At 44.5% G+C, this 20,294-nt stretch overlaps 1 protein-coding gene across 3 annotated transcripts in view; it reads right to left on the bottom strand.

Moving 5' to 3' along the window:
* Positions 1 to 20,294, bottom strand: part of LOC132827683 (transient receptor potential cation channel subfamily V member 6-like) — a 73,027-nt gene that overhangs the window by 34,334 nt on the left and 18,399 nt on the right. For all 3 annotated transcript variants that reach the window (XM_060844339.1, XM_060844341.1, XM_060844340.1), the window contains exons 2-6: positions 17,443 to 17,540; positions 16,225 to 16,347; positions 13,285 to 13,425; positions 6,191 to 6,289; positions 2,800 to 2,966 (exon numbers count right to left, since the gene is read on the bottom strand). In XM_060844339.1, the coding sequence (XP_060700322.1) occupies positions 2,800 to 2,966; positions 6,191 to 6,289; positions 13,285 to 13,425; positions 16,225 to 16,347; positions 17,443 to 17,540 (628 nt within the window). The remainder of the gene's footprint in view (positions 1 to 2,799; positions 2,967 to 6,190; positions 6,290 to 13,284; positions 13,426 to 16,224; positions 16,348 to 17,442; positions 17,541 to 20,294) is intronic.

Genomic DNA, 20,294 nt, shown 5'->3' with positions numbered 1-20,294 from the left:
GTTGGACATTGTGCTCAGGTCTCTGTATAGGAGTTGGGACGTCAAGTTGAAGTTGTACAGGATGTTGGTAAGGCCTCCAATGGAGTATTGTGCCCAGTTTCGGTCTCTCTGTTATAAGAAAGATATTATTAAACTGGAAAGGGATCAGAAGAGATTTACCAGGATGTTGCCAGGACTGAAGGCTGGCACTTTTTTCACAGGAGCATAGGAGGTTGATGAGTGACCTTATAGAGGTTTATAAAATCGTGAGGGACATAGTTAAGGTGAATGGCAAGTATGCTTTCCTCAGGGTAAGGGAGTTCAAGACTTGGGAGCATATTTTTAAGGTGAGAGGAGAAAGATTTAAAAAACGACTTTCTTTACACAGAGTGTGGTTCGCTTGTGGAATGAATTTCCAGAGGGAGTAGTGGATATGAGCACAGTTACAATGTGTAGAAGACATTTGGTGAAGTATGTCAATAAAAAAGGTTTGGAGGGATATGGCCCAGACGCTGACAGGTGGGACTAATTCAGTTTATGATTATTGTCAGCATGGACTGGTTGGACCAACAACGCTGTATGACTCCATGACTCTATGAAATATTCTGACTCAGAAACAAGTGTGCAATTGCTAAATGAACTGTAGTACCCAGAATAGGAAGTGACTTAATAGGCCACCCAGAGGGAAAATGTAGTAAATGAAAATGTTCCAGAAGTACCAGGAAATTAATGTACTGGTCATACTGAAGCACTATTCTGAGGTACAGATGACAAAGCACACCAGTATGTGTCATTCACATGGTTTACTGGCTTTTCGGTAAGCAATCTCTATTCACACCATTGAGAACATTTTGTTTGTGTCCAAGTTTCACCCTCCTCAGCTTCACATGGTCCATTTCCCAACTCTTCCCTTAAACTAAAACAAAGAACAGTGGATGCTGGAGATCAGAAACAAGATCAGGAAGTGCTGGTGAAACTCAGCAGGTCTGGCAGCATCTATGGAGAGAAAGCAGAGTTAACGTTTTGAGCTCTTCTTCAGAACTGACTATAGGTAGAAAAAGTAGGTAGAAAATATTTATGCTGATGACAGGAAAAAAATGCCAGAGTTTAATATGAAAGACATGATAACAGAACATTACGAAGGCATTAATATGATTGGTCAAAGGCAGCATGGATTTATGAAAGGAAAAACATGCTGAACAAATCTAATGGGAGTTTTTGGAAGATATAACTAGTAGAATAGATAAGGGTAAACCAGTGGATGTGGTACATTTAGATGCTTTTTGATAAGGTCCCTTGTGAAAGGTTAGTGGGCAAAACTAAAGCACATGCGGGATAGGGGGTAATAGTGGCATGAATTAAGAGCTGGCAGAAAGCAGACAGTGGAACTAAATGGGTCATTATCCAAGTGGCAGGCAGGGAGTAGTGAGGTACCACTAGGATCAGTACTTGGGCCCCAGCTATTCACAATACACATAAATGACCTGGATGAGGGAGCAAAATGCAACCTTTCCAAGTTCGCTATTGATGTGTGGAGGGTACATGGAGGCTTCAAGGTGATTTAGGCACGTTAAGCAAGTGGCAAATACATGACAGATGCAGTACACTGTGGCTAAATGTGAATTCATAGACTTTGGTGTGAAACCAGAATGAAGAATATTATTTGAATGGTGTTATATTGGAAGTGTAGATGGACAAGGGATCTGGGTATCCTTGTACAAATGAAAGTACACAGGCAAATGCAGCAAGCAATTAGGAAAGACAATGGTACATTGGTCTTCATTGCAAGGGAACCTGAGTTCAGAAGTAGGGATGTCTTACTGCACCTACCAGAGACATAGTGAGACCACCCTTGCAGGACTGTGTACAGTTTTGGCCTCCCTACTCAAGAAGGGTTCTACTGCTGTAGAGACAGGTCTATTAGGCTGATATGGGGGATGGCTGGACTGTCCTGTGAGGGGAGATTGATATGTCTGGGTCTGTATTCACTACCATTTAGAAGGAAGAAATGGGATCAGATTGAACCGTATAAAGTTCTAACAGGGCTGGACAGGCGAGATGCAGAGAGGATATGTTTTCTCGTTTAGGGAGCACAGATTGAGGATATGTGGTAAACCATTTAGGACTGAGCTGAGGAAAACTTACTTCACTCAAAAGATAGTCAACCTGTGGAATTCAAAGCAGGCTGAGGAGGACAAGTCACTGAATATATTCAAGAGACAGGTCCATTTTCAGACATTAAAGGCTTCAAGGGGAACAGGGAGATAGCAGGAATATGGCACTGAGGTAGAGGATCAGCCCTAACAGAGGTAGAGCAGGTTTGAAAGGCCTAATGGCCTACTCCTGCTCCTAATTTCCATACTTCTATGTGTGTTTCCAGAATTTCCTCTTTTTTTATTTCAGGTGTGCAGCAGCACAGTCACCACAGAATCCCCACAGTGTGGAAGCAGGTCATTTGGCCCATCAAGTCCTCACCGACCCTCCGAAGAGTAACCCACCCAGATCCATACCCCTACCATATATTTACCCCTGACTTATGCATCTAACTGACACATCCCTGAACACTATGGGCAACTTAGCATGGCCAATTCACCTAACATGTACATCTTTTGGATATACTCATACTGAGTGCTGATCAGTGTTTGGTTAACGGCACGTTATTGAGTTGGAACTTAGACTCTGTACTATATTGTCCAGTGTAGGGAAAGTCTTACCCAGTAAATGCACTCCTCTCCGTGATGGTGAGTTTGATGCTCCCAGCCAGTGTCGTTATTCTCTTCCCTACAATGCTGGATTATAAAATGCTGAATAGACCCTCACCTGGACATTTCCTTCCAAGGCAGCAAGCTTGAAGGGAGTCAGTCCATTGTTGTTGGTGATTGTCTCCACTGGATTCCCCCTCTCCGGGTCAAGGGACAGGATGAAATCATACATCTGGGCTGTGTAACGCTGGGCATGCAGTGCCAGATGATGCAGAACAGTGTTACCTGAAAATGCATCAATCAGAAGAAAGAAATCAAGAAAGACTTACATTTATATAGCACCCTTCACAACTTCAAACCTCCCAAAGAGCTTTGTAGCCAATGGAGTGCCTTGGGAATGGAGTCACTGTTGTTGTGTAAGAAGAATCCCAGCCACTCTGTGCACAGCAAGCCCCAACAAACAACACAGTGGCAATGGGCAGTTGTTCTCAGCAATGTTTGTCTCCGGAATACATATGAACCAGAAACACAAGAGAGGATGGACGGGGCCCCAGGTTCACATTTCTTCCAAAAGGCAGCAGCTCTAAAACTGTAGCACTCTCTCAGTACAGCACTGGGAGTCTCAGCCTAGTCACTGGGCTCAAGTCTTTGGAATGGGACTCAAACCTATCCCTGGGACCTGACCAAGTCTATCCCAGAACTCTGTGGGATGCTAGGGAAGTGATTGCTGGGCCCGTTGCTGAGATACTTGTATCATCGAAAGACCGAGGTGAGGTGCTGAAAGACTGGAGGGTGGCTAATGTGGTTCCACTGTTTAAGAAAGGTGGTAAGGAAAATCCAGGGAACTATTGACTGGTGAGCCTGTTATCAGTGGTGGATAAGTTGTTGGAAGTATTCTGAGGGACAGGATTTCCATGTATTTGGAAACACAAGGACTGATTAGGGATAGTCAACATGGCTTTGCCCATGGGAAATCGTGTCTCACTAATTTGATGGAGGTTTTTTGAAGAGTTTGTAAAGAAGATTGATGAAGGCACAGCAATGGATGTTGTGTGTAGGGACTTCAGCGAGGTGCTCAACAAGGTTCTTCGTGGTAAACTGGTTAGCAAGGTTGGACGACATGAAATCCAGGGAGATTTAACCATGTGGCTTCAAAATTGGCTTGGCAATGGCTAATGTGGTGCCATTATTTAACAAAGGTGGTAAGGAAAATCCAGGGAACTGTTGACCGGTAAATGTGACATCAGTAGAGACAGAGGATGATGGTGGAGGGTTTTTTTCAGACTGGAGGCCTGTGACCAGCAGTATGCTGCAAGGATTGGTGCTAGGTTCACTGCTTTTTGTCATTTATATCAATGATTTAGATGTGAATTCAGGAGAAATGTTTAGTAAGTTTGCAAATGACAACAAAATTGGTGGTGTATGGATAGTTGTTTTTGAATTAGAATTGCTACAATGTGGAAATAGGCCCTTCAGCCCAGCAAGTCCATACCAACCCTCCATTCGAAGAGTAACCCACCCAGACCCAAAATACTCTCCAATTTCCCCTGACTAATGCATCTAACCTACACATCCCTGAATACAATGGGCAATTGAACATGGCCAATTCACCTAACCTGCACATCTTTGGACTGTGGGAGGAAACCAGAGCAAACCCACACAGAGATGGGGAGAATGTGCAAACTCCACACAGGGCCTGAAGCTGGATTCAAACCCAGGTCCCTGGCGCTGTGAGGCAGCAGTGCTAACCACTGAGCCACCGTGGAGTCTAAGATACAGAGGGTAGTGAAAAAGGAGTTTGGTCAGTTTGTCTTTATTGGTCAGTTCATTGAGTATCAGAGTTGGGAGGTCATGTTGAGGCTGTACAGGACATTGGTTTGACCATTTTTGGAATATCGCTTTCAATTTCGTTCTCCCTGCTATAGGAAAGATGTTGTTAAACTTGAAAGGGTTAAGAAAAGAGTTTCAAGGATGTTGCTGGGTTTGGAGGGTTAGCGCTATCGAGGAAGGCTGAATGAGTTCAGACTGTTTTCCCTGGAGTGTCAGAGGCTGAGGAGTGACCTTATAGAGGTTTATAAAATCATGTGGGGCACAGATAGAGTGAATAACAAGTCTTTTTCCCTGGGGGTAGGGGAGTTCAAGACTAGAGGGCATAGGTTAAAGGTGGAGCACCTACAACCCACCCTCCCGTCCTGGCACCTTCCCCTGCCACCGCAGGAATTGCAAAACTTGCGCCCACACCTCCTCCCTCACCTCTATCCAAGGCCCTAAAGGAGCCTTCCACATCCATCAAAGTTTTACCTGCACATCCACCAATATCATTTATTGTATCCATTGCTCCCGATGCCGTCTCCTCTACATTGGGGAGACTGGACGCCTCCTAGCAGAGCGCTTTAGGGAACATCTCCGGGACACCCGCACCAATCAACCACACCGCTCTGTGGCCCAACATTTCAACTCCCCCTCCAACTCTGCCGAGGACATGGAGGTCCTGGGCCTCCTTCACCGCTGCTCCCTCACCACTAGACACCTGGAGGAAGAATGCCTCATCTTCCGCCTCGGAACACTTCAACCCCAGGGCATCAATGTGACTTCAACACTTTCCTCATTTCACCTTCCCCCACCTCACCCTAGTTCCAAACTTCCAGCTCAGCACTGTCCCCATGACTTGTCCGGACTTGTCCTACCTGCCTATCTCCTTATCCACCTATCCATTCCACCCTCTCCTCCCTGACCGATCACCTTCATCTCCTCCCCCACTCACCCATTGTACTCTATGCTACTTTCTCCTCACCCCCACCCCATCCCCCTCTAGCTTATCTCTCCATCCTTCAGGCTCTCTGCTTTTATTCCTGATGAAGGGCTTTTGCCCGAAACGTCGATTTTCCTGCTCCTCGGATGCTGCCTGAATTGCTGTGCTCTTCCAGCACCACTAATCCAGAATCTGGTTTCCAGCATCTGCAGTCATTGTTTTTACATAGGTTAAAGGTGGGAAGGGAATGATTTAAAAAGAACTTAAGAGGGCAACATTTTTTCGCACAGTGGGTGGTATGTGTATGGAAAGAGCTGCCAGTGGAAGTGGTGGAGATTGGTACAATTACGTTTAAATGGCATCCGGATGGGTATACAAATAGGAAGGATTTACAGGGATATGGGCCAAATGCTGGCAAATAGGGCTAGAGTAGTTTAGGATATCTGGTTGGCATGGATGAGTTGGGCCACAGGGTTTGTTTCTATGCTGTACATCTCTATGGTTCCATGACCTTCCGTTTCAGAGGCAGGAATGCTACCATTGCAGTCAAAGCTTACACCTGAGTAATGAAATACATCGGGAATCAGAGTACTGTGGAGATCAGCGATCACCGAGTGGGATTATTGGACAGGCTTGAGGGGGTTTAATCACTGATTCCATTGCCTATGTCCCTACACCTCAGATTAGGCAGCACATTAATGTTGATCTCTACCTTGACTTCTAAGCTAATCAAGCTTCACTGAGTTCTGACTCTTACCGAGGTAATCCTGTGCCTTTATGTCTGCACCGTTCTCAATCAGGAACTGAACGATCTCTTTATTCCCAACACACGCAGCGAAAGACAACACATGCTCACCTGAAACAAAGTGAGAATAACTCAGAAGAGTGAACTGGAAGCTACCAAACTGATCCAAAGTGAAGCAAGTAACTTGTCTGACCAAGATCTTGAGAATCACCAATACCAACAACCGTTGCGAATGAGACAATGTTATTTGGCCCATCCGTTCTTAACCTTCTTGTACCTTAACTCTCCCGATCCATCTTGAACACCACACATACATTTGGTCTTGCTCACCTTCTCTGGTTATCAATAAAGAGAAAGTTAATCCAGAGTAGCTGAAAAAAGAGAAGTTGTTCATTCAGGAGATTAGATACGTATGGAACTAACTAGAAGTCAGGAAACATAGGAAGCAAGAACTGCCATTCAGCCCCTTGATCCTGACCCACCATTCAATATGATCATGGCTGACCATTTACCTCAGTCCCCTGTTCCCTCTCTCTGCCCATACACTTCAATCTCTTAGCCCTAAGAACTCCTTCCTGAACACATTCAATGTTTGGCCCCAAACAATTTTTGTGGCTAAGAATTGCACAGGATCACCACTCTCTGGGTGAAAGTAAGGCAAATACAGGCTCAGGAGAGTTAGAGTTACAGTGGGATTGACGTCAGGTTCATCTAACAGCTTTCTGTTGTCCTGGACTATTACCTGTGTTCCTCACAGGAAGGACATGCTGTCTGCACATTACCTTTGAGATACTAGCAGGGTATCCCAGAGATACCACAGAATTGGTACAATATAGAAGGAGGCAGTTCAGCTCATTGCGTCTATACTGACTCTTTGAAAAAGTATTATAATCCAGTGCCATTCTCCTCCATTTTCCCCACAACTCTGAACCTTACTCAAACAGAAACAATTGTTCAATCCCCCCTTGAAGGCCTCCATCAGTCTTCCAGGGATCGGGTTTCAGATCTGACCCAATCACTGTGTGAAAAAGGGTTTTCCTTCTCACATCATAGTGGCTAATTACCTGAAACCTGTGCTCTTGATTTGAGAGATTTGTGGAAGTGATTCATGAGTTAAACTGTTGAATGATCTTTACTTTGAGGGATAGGTACTGCAGACTCCTCCTGGCTCTTCTCTCTCTTTGTGTAACCTGTTTGCCCACACTCAACCCCTGCACCCACCTCCATGCCCTTTGAATATCTTTTTAAAAGAAAACATTTCCTTTCATGATTAATTGTGCTCAAACTTGGCTGACAGTTCCTAGTTCTACTCCAATTTAACCCCTTCAAACGTCGGGTAAGCTCCAGATGTCACACCTATTGTTAAAAGCATCACTAAGCTCTCAGGAGTATTTGCTTTAGTCAATCTCTGGGCATTACCACTGAAATATCTTAATATCTTACAAAACAATATTGCAAAGTTTCCAGCATTTGGACATCATGCCAGCTGATGAAAGACAAACATGGGAAGAAATAGCAACATTTCCCGGTATCAGGAATTTTGAGTTACGAGCTGAAAATGTGTTGCTGGAAAAGCGCAGCAGGTCTGGCAGCATCCAAGGAGCAGGAGAGTCGACGTTTCGGGCATGAGCCCTTCTTCAGGAATGCCGAAAACGTCGACTCTCCTGCTCCTTGGATGCTGCCTGACCTGCTGCGCTTTTCCAGCAACACATTTTCAGCTACTGATCTCCAGCATCTGCAGTCCTCACTTTCTCCATTTTGAGTTACGAGGCAAGTTGGATGCTTCTCATTGGCAAAGTATTGAAGATTATAAATGAAATTATATGAACTGGCAATAATGGTGAAAACAGGGGCCACAGGTTAAACATTTTTAAATTATGAATAAAGCAGGAAGATAGACGAAGTTTTAAATGTATAAAAAAGAGTAATGGACATTTAGAGTAAATTATACAGAGGGACAAGCAGGTAAAAACAATGACTGCAGATGCTGGAAACCAGATTCTGGATTAGTGGTGCTGGAAGAACACAGCAGTTCAGGCAGCATCCGAGGGTGCAGATAAGCAGTCAAGTGATCAACAGGTTACACTCAAGGTATAACTGGATTCTCGGATATGAGAATGGATCTGGTGGCTTATAAAGAAGCAAAGGTGGTTTGAGATCATCTGTAAAGGCATAGCTTGTCTCACACCAATGGAGGGACACATAATGGATAGAAAGTGGGATATTGTGGAGAAAACTGATGGACAGCAGAGACAAGCAGTCCTGAGGAATTTATAATTTATAATCATTGGTTAGGAAAATGGTCCATTTCAGTGCCAAAGTAGACAATTCGGGTGGGGGCAATTGAGAGGAGTGACAGGGAGATAGTCACACATCAGGTACAGGAAAAAGGTAGTCAGGAGACAGAAAGGGAACAGGCAGACAGTGTATGGATCCCCTGTGTCAGTTCCCCTCAATAAGAAATATACCATTTTGGATACTGTTGGGGAGGGGGGGGGGGGGGGGGCGACTTACCAAGGGTCAGCCATTGGGTACAGGTCTCTGGCACAGAGTCTGTCACTGTTGCTCAGAAGGGAAGGGGGAAGAGGAGCAGAGCATTAGTCATTGGGGACTCCATAGTTAGGAGGACAAATAGGAGATCCTGTGGGAACAAGAGAGACTTGCAGTTGGTGTGTTGCCTCCCAGGTGCCAGGGTCCGTGATGTCTCGGATCGTGTTTTCAGGATCCTTATGGGGAGGGGGAGCAGCCCCAAATTGTGGACAACATAGGCACTAATGACATAGGTAGGAAGAGAGATGGGGATTTAAGGCAGACATTCAGGGAGCGAGGGTGGAAGATTAGAGCAAGAACAAACAGAGTTATTATCTCTGGTTTGTTATCCATGCCACATGCTAGCGAGGTGAGAAATAGGGAGAGAGAGGAGTTTAAAACGTGGCTACAGGGATTGTACAGGAGGGAAGGATTCAGATACCTGGATAACTGGGGCTCATTCTGAGGTAAGTGGGACCTCTACAAACAAGATAATCTACACTTGAACTGGAGGGGTACCAGTATCCTGAGGGGGGTGGGGAGATTTGCTAATGCAATTCAGGGCAGTTTAAACTAATGCAGCAGGGGAATGGGAAACTGAAGTGTAGCTCCAGTGCACAAGAGGTTGAGAGAAGGGATGTCATGAATAAGGTTTCAAGGTCACAAGAGTGCACCTGCAAGCAGGTTTGAAGTTGGTTTGAAATGTGTCTACTTCAACGTTAGGAGCATTCGGATAAAGGTGAGTGAACTTGCAGCATGGATTGGTACCTGGGGTTTCGATGTTGTGGCCATTTCGGAGACATGGACAGCACAGGGACAGGGATGGTTATTGCAGGTTCTGGGAATTAGATGTTTTAGTAAGAACCGAGAAGATATTAAAAGAGGGGGAGGTATGGCATTGTTAGTCAAGACATTATTACAATGGCAGAAAGGACGTTTGATGAGCACTTGTAGTATGGGCTGAGGTAGTATGGGCTGATGTTAGAAACAAGAAAGGAGAGGTCATTCTGTTGGGAGTTTTCTATAGGCCTCCAAATAGTTCCAGAGATGTAGTGGAAAGGATAGTAAAGATAATTCTGGATAGGAACGATAGTAACATGGCAGTTGTTATGGGGGCTTTAACTTTCCAGATATTGACTGGAAATACTATAGTTCGAGTTCTTTAGATGGGTCAGTTTTTGTTCAATGTGTGCAGGAAGGTTTCCTGACACAGTATGTAGACAGGCCAACGAGGGGCAAGGCCACATTGGATTTGGTACTGGACAATGAACCTGGTGAGCCTTTGCTGATAGTGACCACAATTCGGTTATGTTTATTTTAGCGATGGAAAGGGATAGGTATATACCACAGGGCAAAAGTTATAGCTGGTGGGAAAGGCAATTACTATGCGATTAGGCATAGGGTGCACAGGATGGGGAAGGAAACTGCGGGCTCAAATGAAATGTGGAGCTTGTTCAAGGAACAGCTACTGCATGTCTTTGATAAGTATGTACCTGTCAGGCAGGAAGAAAGTGGTTGAACGAGGGAACCGTGGTTTACTAAAGAAGTTGAATCTCTTGACAAGGGGAAGAAGGAAGCTTATGTAAAGATGAGATATGAAGGCTCAGTTAGGGCACTTGAGAGTTACAGGTTAGCCAGGAAAGACCTAAAGAGAGAGCTAAGAAGAGCCAGGAGGGGACATGAGAAGTCTTTGACATATAGGATCAAGGAAAACACTAAGGCTTTCTGTAGGTATATCATGAATAAAAGACTGACTAGAGAAAGGTTAGGGCCAGTGAAGGACAGTAGTGGGAAGTTGTGCGTACAGTCAGAAGAGATAGGGGAAGCACAAAATGAATATTTTTCATCAATATTCACACAGGAAAAAGACAATGCTGTTAAGGAGAATAATGAGATACAGGCTACTAGACTAGACAGGATTGAGGTTCACAAGGAGGAGGTGTTAGCAATTCTGGGAAGTGTGAAAACAGATAAGTCCACTGGATTTGATGGGATTTATCCTAAGATTCTCTGGGAAGCCAGGGACGGGATTGCAGAGCCTTTGGCTTTGATCTGTATGTCATCATTACCTACAGGAATAGTGCCAGAAGACTGGAGGATAGCAAATGTTGTTCCCTTGTTCAAGAAGGGGAGTAGAGACAACCCTGGTACTTCTAGACCAGTGAGCCTTCCTTCAGTTGTGAGTAAAGTGTTGGAAAAGGTTATAAGAGATAGGATTTATGATCATCTAGAAAGGAATAAGTTGATTAGGGATAGTCAACGCGGTTTTGTGAAGGGTAGGTCGTGCCTCACAAATATTACTGAGTTCTTTGAGAAGGTGGCCAAACAGGTGGATGAGGGTAAAGTGGTTGATGTGGTGTATATGGATTTCAGTAAGGTGTTTGGTAAGGTTCCCCATGGAAGGCTTTTGCAGAAATTACGGAGGCATGGGATTGACGGTGATTTAGTGGTTTGGATCAGAAATTGGCTAGTTGTAAAAAGACAAAAGATGGTTGTTGATGGGAACTGTTCATCCTGGAGTTCAGTTACTAGTGGTGTCCTGCAAGGATCTGTTTGGGGCCACTGCTCTTTGTCATTTTTATAAATGACCTGGATGAGGGTATAGAAGGATGGGTTAGTAAATTTGCGGAGTTGTGGATAGTGCAGAAGGAGATCCCAATGCTCTCTCTCTATTCCTGAGGAATATTATGGTGATTCAAACATAAGAATGGCAGCAGAAATGCAGATAAATAATGTACATATTTGGACTGCAATGGATGCTAAATCATGGAAAGTAAATGAAGAAAAAAATACATTTACCAGGAAATGATTCTTCCCTTCACAGAGAAAACACAGAGAAGGAAGATAACACTTAAAATTCAATTGAAACAAAAGTCTGGAAAAATAAATCTCAGAACACAGAAAAATGTGAGGGAATTAGAGTTGAGGGTTGATTGGTTCACAAAACATTGGAGTAAATCCAATGTGTTCAGGATCCCTGAAAATATTTTAAGAAGATAGCCTGGACCCTAACTTTTTCTGATCTGAAAGGCAAATGTAACATACCATTTAATTTAATTCGCCAAACTACTTGACCTTAGGCAAAACACAATTTATTTAAACACTTTACAGAGGAACTTCGATTATCCAAATGACACGATTAACATTTGGTTAATCAAATTCTGGATAATTGAATGCCACACAACACAGTTTAGCTAAGCATCGGGAACTTGCCATTTTGCCAGATAATCTGAAATTCAGATAATTGAATGCTGGATGATTGAGGTTTCTCTGCATTTAAAATACAACAAAAGAAAGAAGAACTTAGAGTAACTGTATTGGAAAACTTAATAGAATTATGGCTACAACATTAATTACTAATTAACTGTTGCAATATAGTAACATTCCATAAACACCCCCTTGGCAAAAAACAACAAATTCAGAAAAATAGATTTGCCTGATAGTTAACCCGGCAGCAGAGAGAAACCCTGGCTTCTAGCTGTAATTGAGAGAGGGAAACGATCACTTCTACTTCTTCAAAACCCCAGTAGCTTCTGCCTTGTTGAGACTCCAGCAGCAACTGGTGCTGAATCTCAAAGCTAAAAAGCAAAAAGAAACTAGAAATCCTGGTCTGTGACAGCCGGCCACACCCATCCAGGTTGCTTCTATTGTTCCAAATTTTTTTTAAAAACCCAAGGCCTCAGAAGCTGTTTACTGGCTTTTTTCAAGTAGTCAGCTTATCACCTCTGTCTCAAAGCCTCTCTTAGAAAAAAGGACAAAATAACCTCTTAAAGCCACAGCATTGTGTGATGCTGCTGCTTCTTTAACAAGGTTAGGTTGAGTTTAGTTCTTTTTTCAGAGGGGTCATAAATGCATACATTTTGATATGTCTGGCTTGACGGCTTTCAGGGCCAATATGATGATACTGCCTCAGGGCCAATAACAGATACTGCCTCAGGCAAAAGGCTTTCAAGTTTTAAAAACACTTGCACAATGAAAGGGGAGTGGCCAGTTCTCCCAGCACAACTTTTCTCTGGATTGGGTTTAGCAGTTTGGCTGTTCAGAGCTGCTGGTCAGTTTAAGATGGGGAATCAAAGGAAACAGCTACATGGAAAGAGGTGTTCAATGCTGAATCTCTCCACTATCTCTCTCTCTCTCCTGTCAGACCCTGTATCTAGTCTTACCTTTTTGCTAATGGGGTATTTAGGGGGATTGCTGCAGGCATTTGGAATAGAATCAATAAATCGGGGTAGTCTGTTGGGTTTTCAGATAGATTAAGTTTATCTGTATTCTGTTCTCTTTTGTTGTGTTTCATTCGGTACTCTGTAAATAAGTTGTGTTTTGTTTAAAACCGAGGGGTTCTGACCAGCTACATCCCTCCTGGAATATCCACTTTACACCTGCTTAAAACAGGTGTAGGGTCTGAGCTTCCTTCTTGACATGTTTTGAGAGGATCCATAACAATTGTCACAGATTACTTCTATTCCCGTGCAAGACCAATGGAATGGGGAAGAACAGCCAAAGTTATCTCTGTTATTGACAAAGGGGAAGATTGTGAGCTCATGTACTCTTGGATATAAATCAGGATGAATGCTTACCGTAGTAAATGAAGTTCTTTTCACTCCTTCTAAAGAAGATTCCAGTCGCACGTGATGATGCCACATCAGCTCCCCGGTTTATCAGCTCTTTCACCAGATGAATATTTTCATTTGCAACAGCAATGTGCAGGGCTGTTTTCCCTACACAACAAAATGAAAAGCAGTTAATTCCTGTCGATCCTACTCCCAACCTCATTCCTCAACTACTACCTACTCCTGACTTACTGTTTCATACACTGTTACACAGGGATACCTTCAGAGATTTACCAAGGCGTTAATGTAAATCTACCTCCTGCAGTTGAGCACAAATACCAGCTGTCATCATTCCTTTTTATACAAACCAGAATTCAGCTCATTGTGTCTTAAATGCTGTTATTACTTTGAAGAACCCACCACCAACTCACCTGAACAACTATTTATCAATTAGTGAATAACAAACACTGCTCGCCAGGCCAGTGTCTCAATAACACTGCAGTTACATAAGGGGTAAGGAATTAAGGGAGGGATCCAAATCAAAATGGTGTTGGGGTGGAGAAAACAATGCACTCTAGCCCCAGCAGTGCCCACCTCTCTCTGAAGACACTGAGAGAGTAGGTGGATAATACATACTCCCTCTCCAAGAACACCCAGGCATGAACTTAACCATGATAAAGAGGGAGCAGAACTATGACCCCCTCCATTGCCCACTGCTTGGATCTGGTGACGGCCACTTCAGTCAGGCCCAGCTGGAGGCCCACCAGGAGGTCTCTGAACTGCCCATGAAGAAACCTACGGCCAAATCACCAAATCAAACAACTAAACAAGTAATTAGCACAAGGTTAGAGTGGTGCTGGAAAAGCACGGCACGTCAGGCAGCATCCAAGGATCAGGAAAATCGACGATTCAGGCAAATGCCCTTCATCAGGTACATCGATTTTCCTGCTCCTTGGATGTAACCTGACCTGCTGTGCTTTTCCAGCACCACACTAATGTTGACTCTAATCTCCAGCATCTGCAGTGCCCACCTCCATCAAGTAACAAGCACAGCCCACCATTGCAATAAAAGCAAATACAAAATGGTGGGGGGTGTAAGGGAGTGGTTAAGTCAAAATGGTGTTGGATGAGGAAATGATGCGCTCCTGTCTCTGCAGGGCCCACCCTCTCTCTGAAGGTTTCCAGGTTGTTTATACACACTGCAGTGCTCCTGCTCTAAGGAGCATCACTACGGTGGAGGTCAAGTTGACGACACCCTCCCCAGTTCACTGCCAAGAACTCAGCTCTTTCTATATTTTGAAGATCCACCACTTAATCACCAAAGTAATCACCAAAACAACAGACTGCAACACACAGAGTGACACTACCAAAAGGTAGGCAGCGAGGAGGGGGACTAAATTGAAGTGGTGTTGTTGGTGCCCATCCCTTGGAAGTTAATATCACACTACACCAGGTTATAATCCAACAGGTTTATTTGGAAGTATTAGCTTTTGGAGTGCTGTTCCTTCACAGCACAGCTACCTGATGAAGAAGCAGGTAGCTTCTGGTGTTGTGTGATTTTTAACTTTGTCCATCCCAGTCCAACACCAGCTCCTCCACATCATCTCTTAGAACTCAGATCAAAGATACATTCTAACCAAGCCGTTGCACACCTCTTGAGTAGGTGGGACTTGAAGCTAGGCCTCCTGGTCCAAAGGTAGGGGTATTAGCACCGAGCCACAAGAGCCCCAGCTCAGCTCATTAATGCAAAAATCTAATGAGGGCCATCTATTCTCAATCCACTCTGGACTGATGCCTTAAAGGGCTCTGTGTTTCTAACTCTGACATTCACTGCCCAGGCCACATTCCTTACTCACTATCGTCATGGCCAGACAGCATAAAGATGTATCCCAAAGAAAACATCAAAACCCATTATATTAAAATGGTCGCTAATGTTTCTATAGTGAGCTCACCACCTCACAGTGAAACCTCTTTTGGGGGATATAAATCTACACTGTTAATTTAGCAACCTTCCAATTCACCTCCTGCCTGCTTATTAGATTATTTACGGTGTGGAAACAGGCCCTTCAGCCCAACAAGTCCACACTGACCCTCTGAACAGCAACCCACCCAGACCCATTCCCCTACATTTACCCCTTTACCTAACACTATGGGCAATTTAGCACAGCCAATTCACCTAACTGGCACATCTTTGGACTGTGGGGGGAAACCGGAGGAAACCCATGCAGACAGGGGGAGAATGTGCAAACTCCACACAGACAGTTGCCTGAGTCGGGAATTGAACTCGGGTCTCTGACACTGTAAGGCAGCAGTGCTAACCACTGGGCCACCGTGCCGCCCTGAGGTAATTCTTCAACACCCGAAAAGCCTATCTACCACAATTCTGAAAATGGAGTTTGCTAAATTCTTTAGATATACAATTCATAGAATCATTGAATCCGAGAATCCCTACAGAGTGTGGAAAGAGGCCATTTGGCCCATTGACCCTCCAAAGAGCATCCCGGGCCCAGACCCTATCCCAGTAACCTTGCCCTATTCCCATTACTCCACATTTCTCATGGCTAATCCACCTAGCTTGTACATCTTTGGTCTGTGGGAGGAAACCGGAGCACCCAGAGGAAACCCACACCAACACGGGGAGAACGTGCAAACTCCCCACAGACACCATGAGAAGAGTAGCTCCAGATATCAGCAGCTGGAAAGCCTGATCTCCATCTTTCTCTCCTTCTCAAGAGTCTCGTCTGTAGAAAGCCCCTCTGCCACCACCCTGTGTCTCCTACCTTTGAGACAATCTTCTATCCATTTGGCTAGCTTCCCCTGGAATCTATGTGATGTAACCTCGCTAACCAGGCTACCGCGCAGAACCTTGCTGAACATCCCAGTGCACCGATTCCACCCATTCTAATGCAACACTTAATCGTACCACAGTTTGGGTGGAAGGGTCATGAATGAAACAGTAGCATCTACCTTCGTACAGCTCCGAGGTGGCGGGCACATTGATGAGACCTGGCACTTCTTCAAGGAGAATGGTTGCGACCTCATAATTGCCATACAATGCTGCGATGTGCAATGCTGTCTCACCCATCACTCCTACCAGGAAATAAAGCAGCCACAATTACCACACAGTACTGAGGTTTGCTTTAACCTGGCTTTGGCAACACTCAGGGAATTTCCTGGAGTTTAGATTGCTTACAGTGTGGAAACAGGCCCTTCAGCCCAACAAGTCCACACTGACCCGCCAAGGCGCAACCCACCCATACCCCTACATTTACCCCTTGCCTAACACTACGGGCAGTTTAGCATGGCCAATTCATTTAACCCGCACATCTTTGGACTGTGGGAGGAAACGGGAGCACCCGGAGGAAACCCACGCAGACACAGGGAGACTGTGCAAGCTCCACACAGTCAGTCGCCTGAGGCAGGAAATGAACCTGGCGCTGTGAGGCAGCAGTGCTAACCACTGTGCCACCGTGCCGCCCACTGACTGCTGCAGCCTAGACACATGCTCAGCCCCAGCCAGAAGAGGACCCCATGGTGTTTGGAAATCAGGGACTTAGATTAGTCTCTGGGAATGAAAGGTCAATCTTTGGTCACTGCTGCAAATGAGAAATCATCAGTGGCCTTTTTAATTTTCTTGAATGCTTTTATTTATATAAATACGCTCAGAGGAATATTTAATCAACACGACACCTCAACCCTACATCTGCCAACTCTCCAATCCTGAACTACTTTTCGGGAAACAAGCTGCTAGGAGCAGGAGAGCAGTGGTTGGTTGGTCACGTGAAGAAACATCCTTAGAATATGTCCACCAAGAGCAGAAAATTCTGCTTCACACGGTGACTATCTCATTTATTACCGACGTGCATCACTGAGACCGACTGTAATTAGCAATCACTCACCAAATCTATGCAGTGAGTGTGAAACTGGAATTAATGAGGCTTACCAAGTGTTATGATGGTCCCTCAAGGTTAATTGATATATTTAAGAGTCAAGAAAGGGAACAGGTAGTGTTGCAAGTCGCAGTTGATGAAGGAAGACAGGAGAAAGAGGCTGAACTGCAGCATCAACACCAGCATTGAGTGACTAGACCCAGTGACCTCTTTCTGCGCTGTCTCATATCTAACATTCATGAAACAAGTACAAATCCACTGATTCCTTTCCCCAAAATAAAATGTGCGCTCTCACCTTTTTCAAAAGGGTCAACGGAGTGACACTTCAGGAGTTTCTGGATGGCACTGACATCATTCGCTCTTGCTGCTATGAACAGAGGTACTTCCATGATCCTGAGGAAGGGGAATCACAGAGATCAGAGTGCAGACGGTGATGGGTTCAAACTGTGCACATGTTGGCTGTCAAACTGACCTGGTCAAGGCTAACGCAATGGGAGGACACATTGTTCTCCAGACTTGTTACTTCGTGCTAGGCTCGGTGAACAATCCTCCCAGAGAACCACCAGATCATTCTGATAGGAGGACAATCAGCCCATCATCCTGCCAGGGTTGGCTCTGAGTGATCCAATTAGAGTCCCAATCCCCTGCTCCATTCCTATAGTCCTGCAAATGTTCCCTTCACAATTATTTATTTAATTCATTTTGAAACTTACTTTTCGATCTCCATGTGTGGGTTTCCTCTGGGTGCTCCAGTTCCCTCCCACAATCCAAAGATGTGCAGTTCAGGTGAATTGGCCATGCTAAATTGTCCATAGTGTTAGGTGCATTTGTCAGAGGGAAATATAGGGTGGAGGAATGGGTCTGGGTGTTGCTCTTCAGAGAGTCAGAATGGAATTGTTGGGCCGAAAGGCCTGTTTCCATACTGTAGGGAATCTAATCTACATACAAACTGCTGCCTCACAGCGCCAGGGACCTGGGTTCAATTCCCGCCTCAGGCGACTGACTGTGTGGAGTTTGCACATTCTCCCCGTGTCTGCGTGGGTTTCCTCCGGGTGCTCCGGTTTCCTCCCACAGTCCAAAGATGTGCGGGTCAGGTGAATTGGCCATGCTAAATTGCCCGTAGTGTTAGGTAAGGGGTAAATGTAGGGGTATGGGTGGGTTGCGCTTCAGCGGGTCGGTGTGGACTTGTTGGGCCGAAGGGCCTGTTTCCACACTGTAAGTAATCTAATCTAAAAAAAATGTAGGCCATTCGGCCCCGGAAGTCTCAATAAGATCATGGCTGATTTCTGTGTAATCTTAGATCCACTTCCCTTCTACCCCTGGTAACCTTCCACCTCTTTTCTTAACAAGAACCTATCTAGCTACCTCAAAAATATTCAAGAACCTGTCTCTAGTACCTTTTACAAAAAAAGTTCCAAAGATTATCACAGAATCCCTGCAGTGTGAAAATAGGCCATTTGGCCCATCAAATCCACACCAACAATACAAAGAGTATCCCACCCAATATCACCCATCCCTGCAACCCCACCTTTCCCATGGTCAATCCACAAGGCTGCACATCCCTGAACACTATGGGCAATTTAGCTTGGCCAGTCCAGCTAACCTGCACATAGAGTCATAGAGTTGTACAGCACAGAAACTGACCCTTCAGTCCAACTCATCCATGCCGACCAGGTATCTTACATTAATCCAGTTCCATTTGCCAGCATTTGGCCCATATCCCTCTAAACCCTTCCTATTCATGTTTCCATCTGGATGCCTTTTCAATGTTGTCATTGTATCAGAAGTTGAATGAACAAGTTTTGTTGGAAATGGAATGTGGGGATCTTTATTGTTGTCCCTGTCCTGGAAGCGTCGATGGGGACAGTGTAGAGCGAGCTTTACTCTGTATTAAACCCCATACTGTTCCTGACCTGAGAGTGTTTGATGAGGGAGAATATGCAGATGGAGCTGTCTTTGGACTGGTGGGAGGAAACCCATGCAGACAAGGGGAGAATGTACAAACCTCACACAGCCAGTCACCCAAGGGTGGGATTGAACCCAGGTCCCTAGCACTGTGAGGCAGCAGCGCTAACCCCTGTGCCACATGCTGAGGAAACCTCATCTGTTTTAAATGATGTGGAGATGGCGGTGTTGGACTGGGATGGACTAAGCGAAAAATCACACACCAGTTATAGTCCAACAGGTTTATTTGAAAGTACAAGTTACTTGACGAAGGAGCAGTGTTCTGAAAGCTTGTACTGTCAAATAAACCTGTTGGACTATAACCTAGTGTTGTGTGATTTGTAACTGTTTTAAATGAGTGATTCCTGATTTTTTTTAATAACACCTAGTTGTAGATTCTCCCATGAAAGGAATCATCTTCCCCATAACCCCCCTGTCAGACTCCTGAGGATTATTCAGATCTTATATGTTTCTGCTCCCACCACAAGTTCAAGAGAAGCCCAAATATGAACACTTGGTCACATTAAAAATATCCTCTTCATTTCCCCCTCCAGTTCTTTGGCAGCACCCCTGAGACTGGAATCAGCACAGCTGGTCACAGCTGAGACGTCACAATGTACAAAAGCGAGACTTAACATTTTGTTTCATACTTTATTTTATAATACCATCTTATGCAAACATGATAATGTTATGACATTCCCAAACTAAATAAAATGATCACTTACTACTGATAAAGTCTAAACTGTGGTCTTATAGCAAATGCAGCCAGTGAAAAAGATACAAGTATCTTCCTCATGCCCCGATGTCACAACGCAGTTATTATTTTTCTTAAAAGTGACTGTTACTGACAGAGGTCAAGTAAACATGAATAACCACAGTCTGAACTGGACAGTCATAGGGGCACATGCCAAACAGCTGTCAGGCTGGAGAGGTGAGAACACAAACAGATGACAATAAATATTAACAGATAGAGAGATACAAACGTCAAGCAGCAGAGATAGGTATTAATGATAGAAAAAAGATACATTATATTTATAGATAGATAGAGATACAATAGAGAAACATGCATGGAGACAGCGATCGAATTAGTTACATCTAGACGCAGGCATGGCCGCATATAGAGAGATAGAAACAGATAGTATAGAGATGCAGAAAGACAGAGTAAGATGCAGAGGGAGACTGTAAATCGATAAATGAGATAGA

This window comes from Hemiscyllium ocellatum, chromosome 25 (assembly GCF_020745735.1).
Source record: "Hemiscyllium ocellatum isolate sHemOce1 chromosome 25, sHemOce1.pat.X.cur, whole genome shotgun sequence".
Classification (NCBI taxonomy): Eukaryota; Metazoa; Chordata; class Chondrichthyes; order Orectolobiformes; family Hemiscylliidae; genus Hemiscyllium; species Hemiscyllium ocellatum.
Note: the sequence above shows the minus strand (reverse complement) of the source record. Positions and strands in the feature narration are given on the sequence as shown.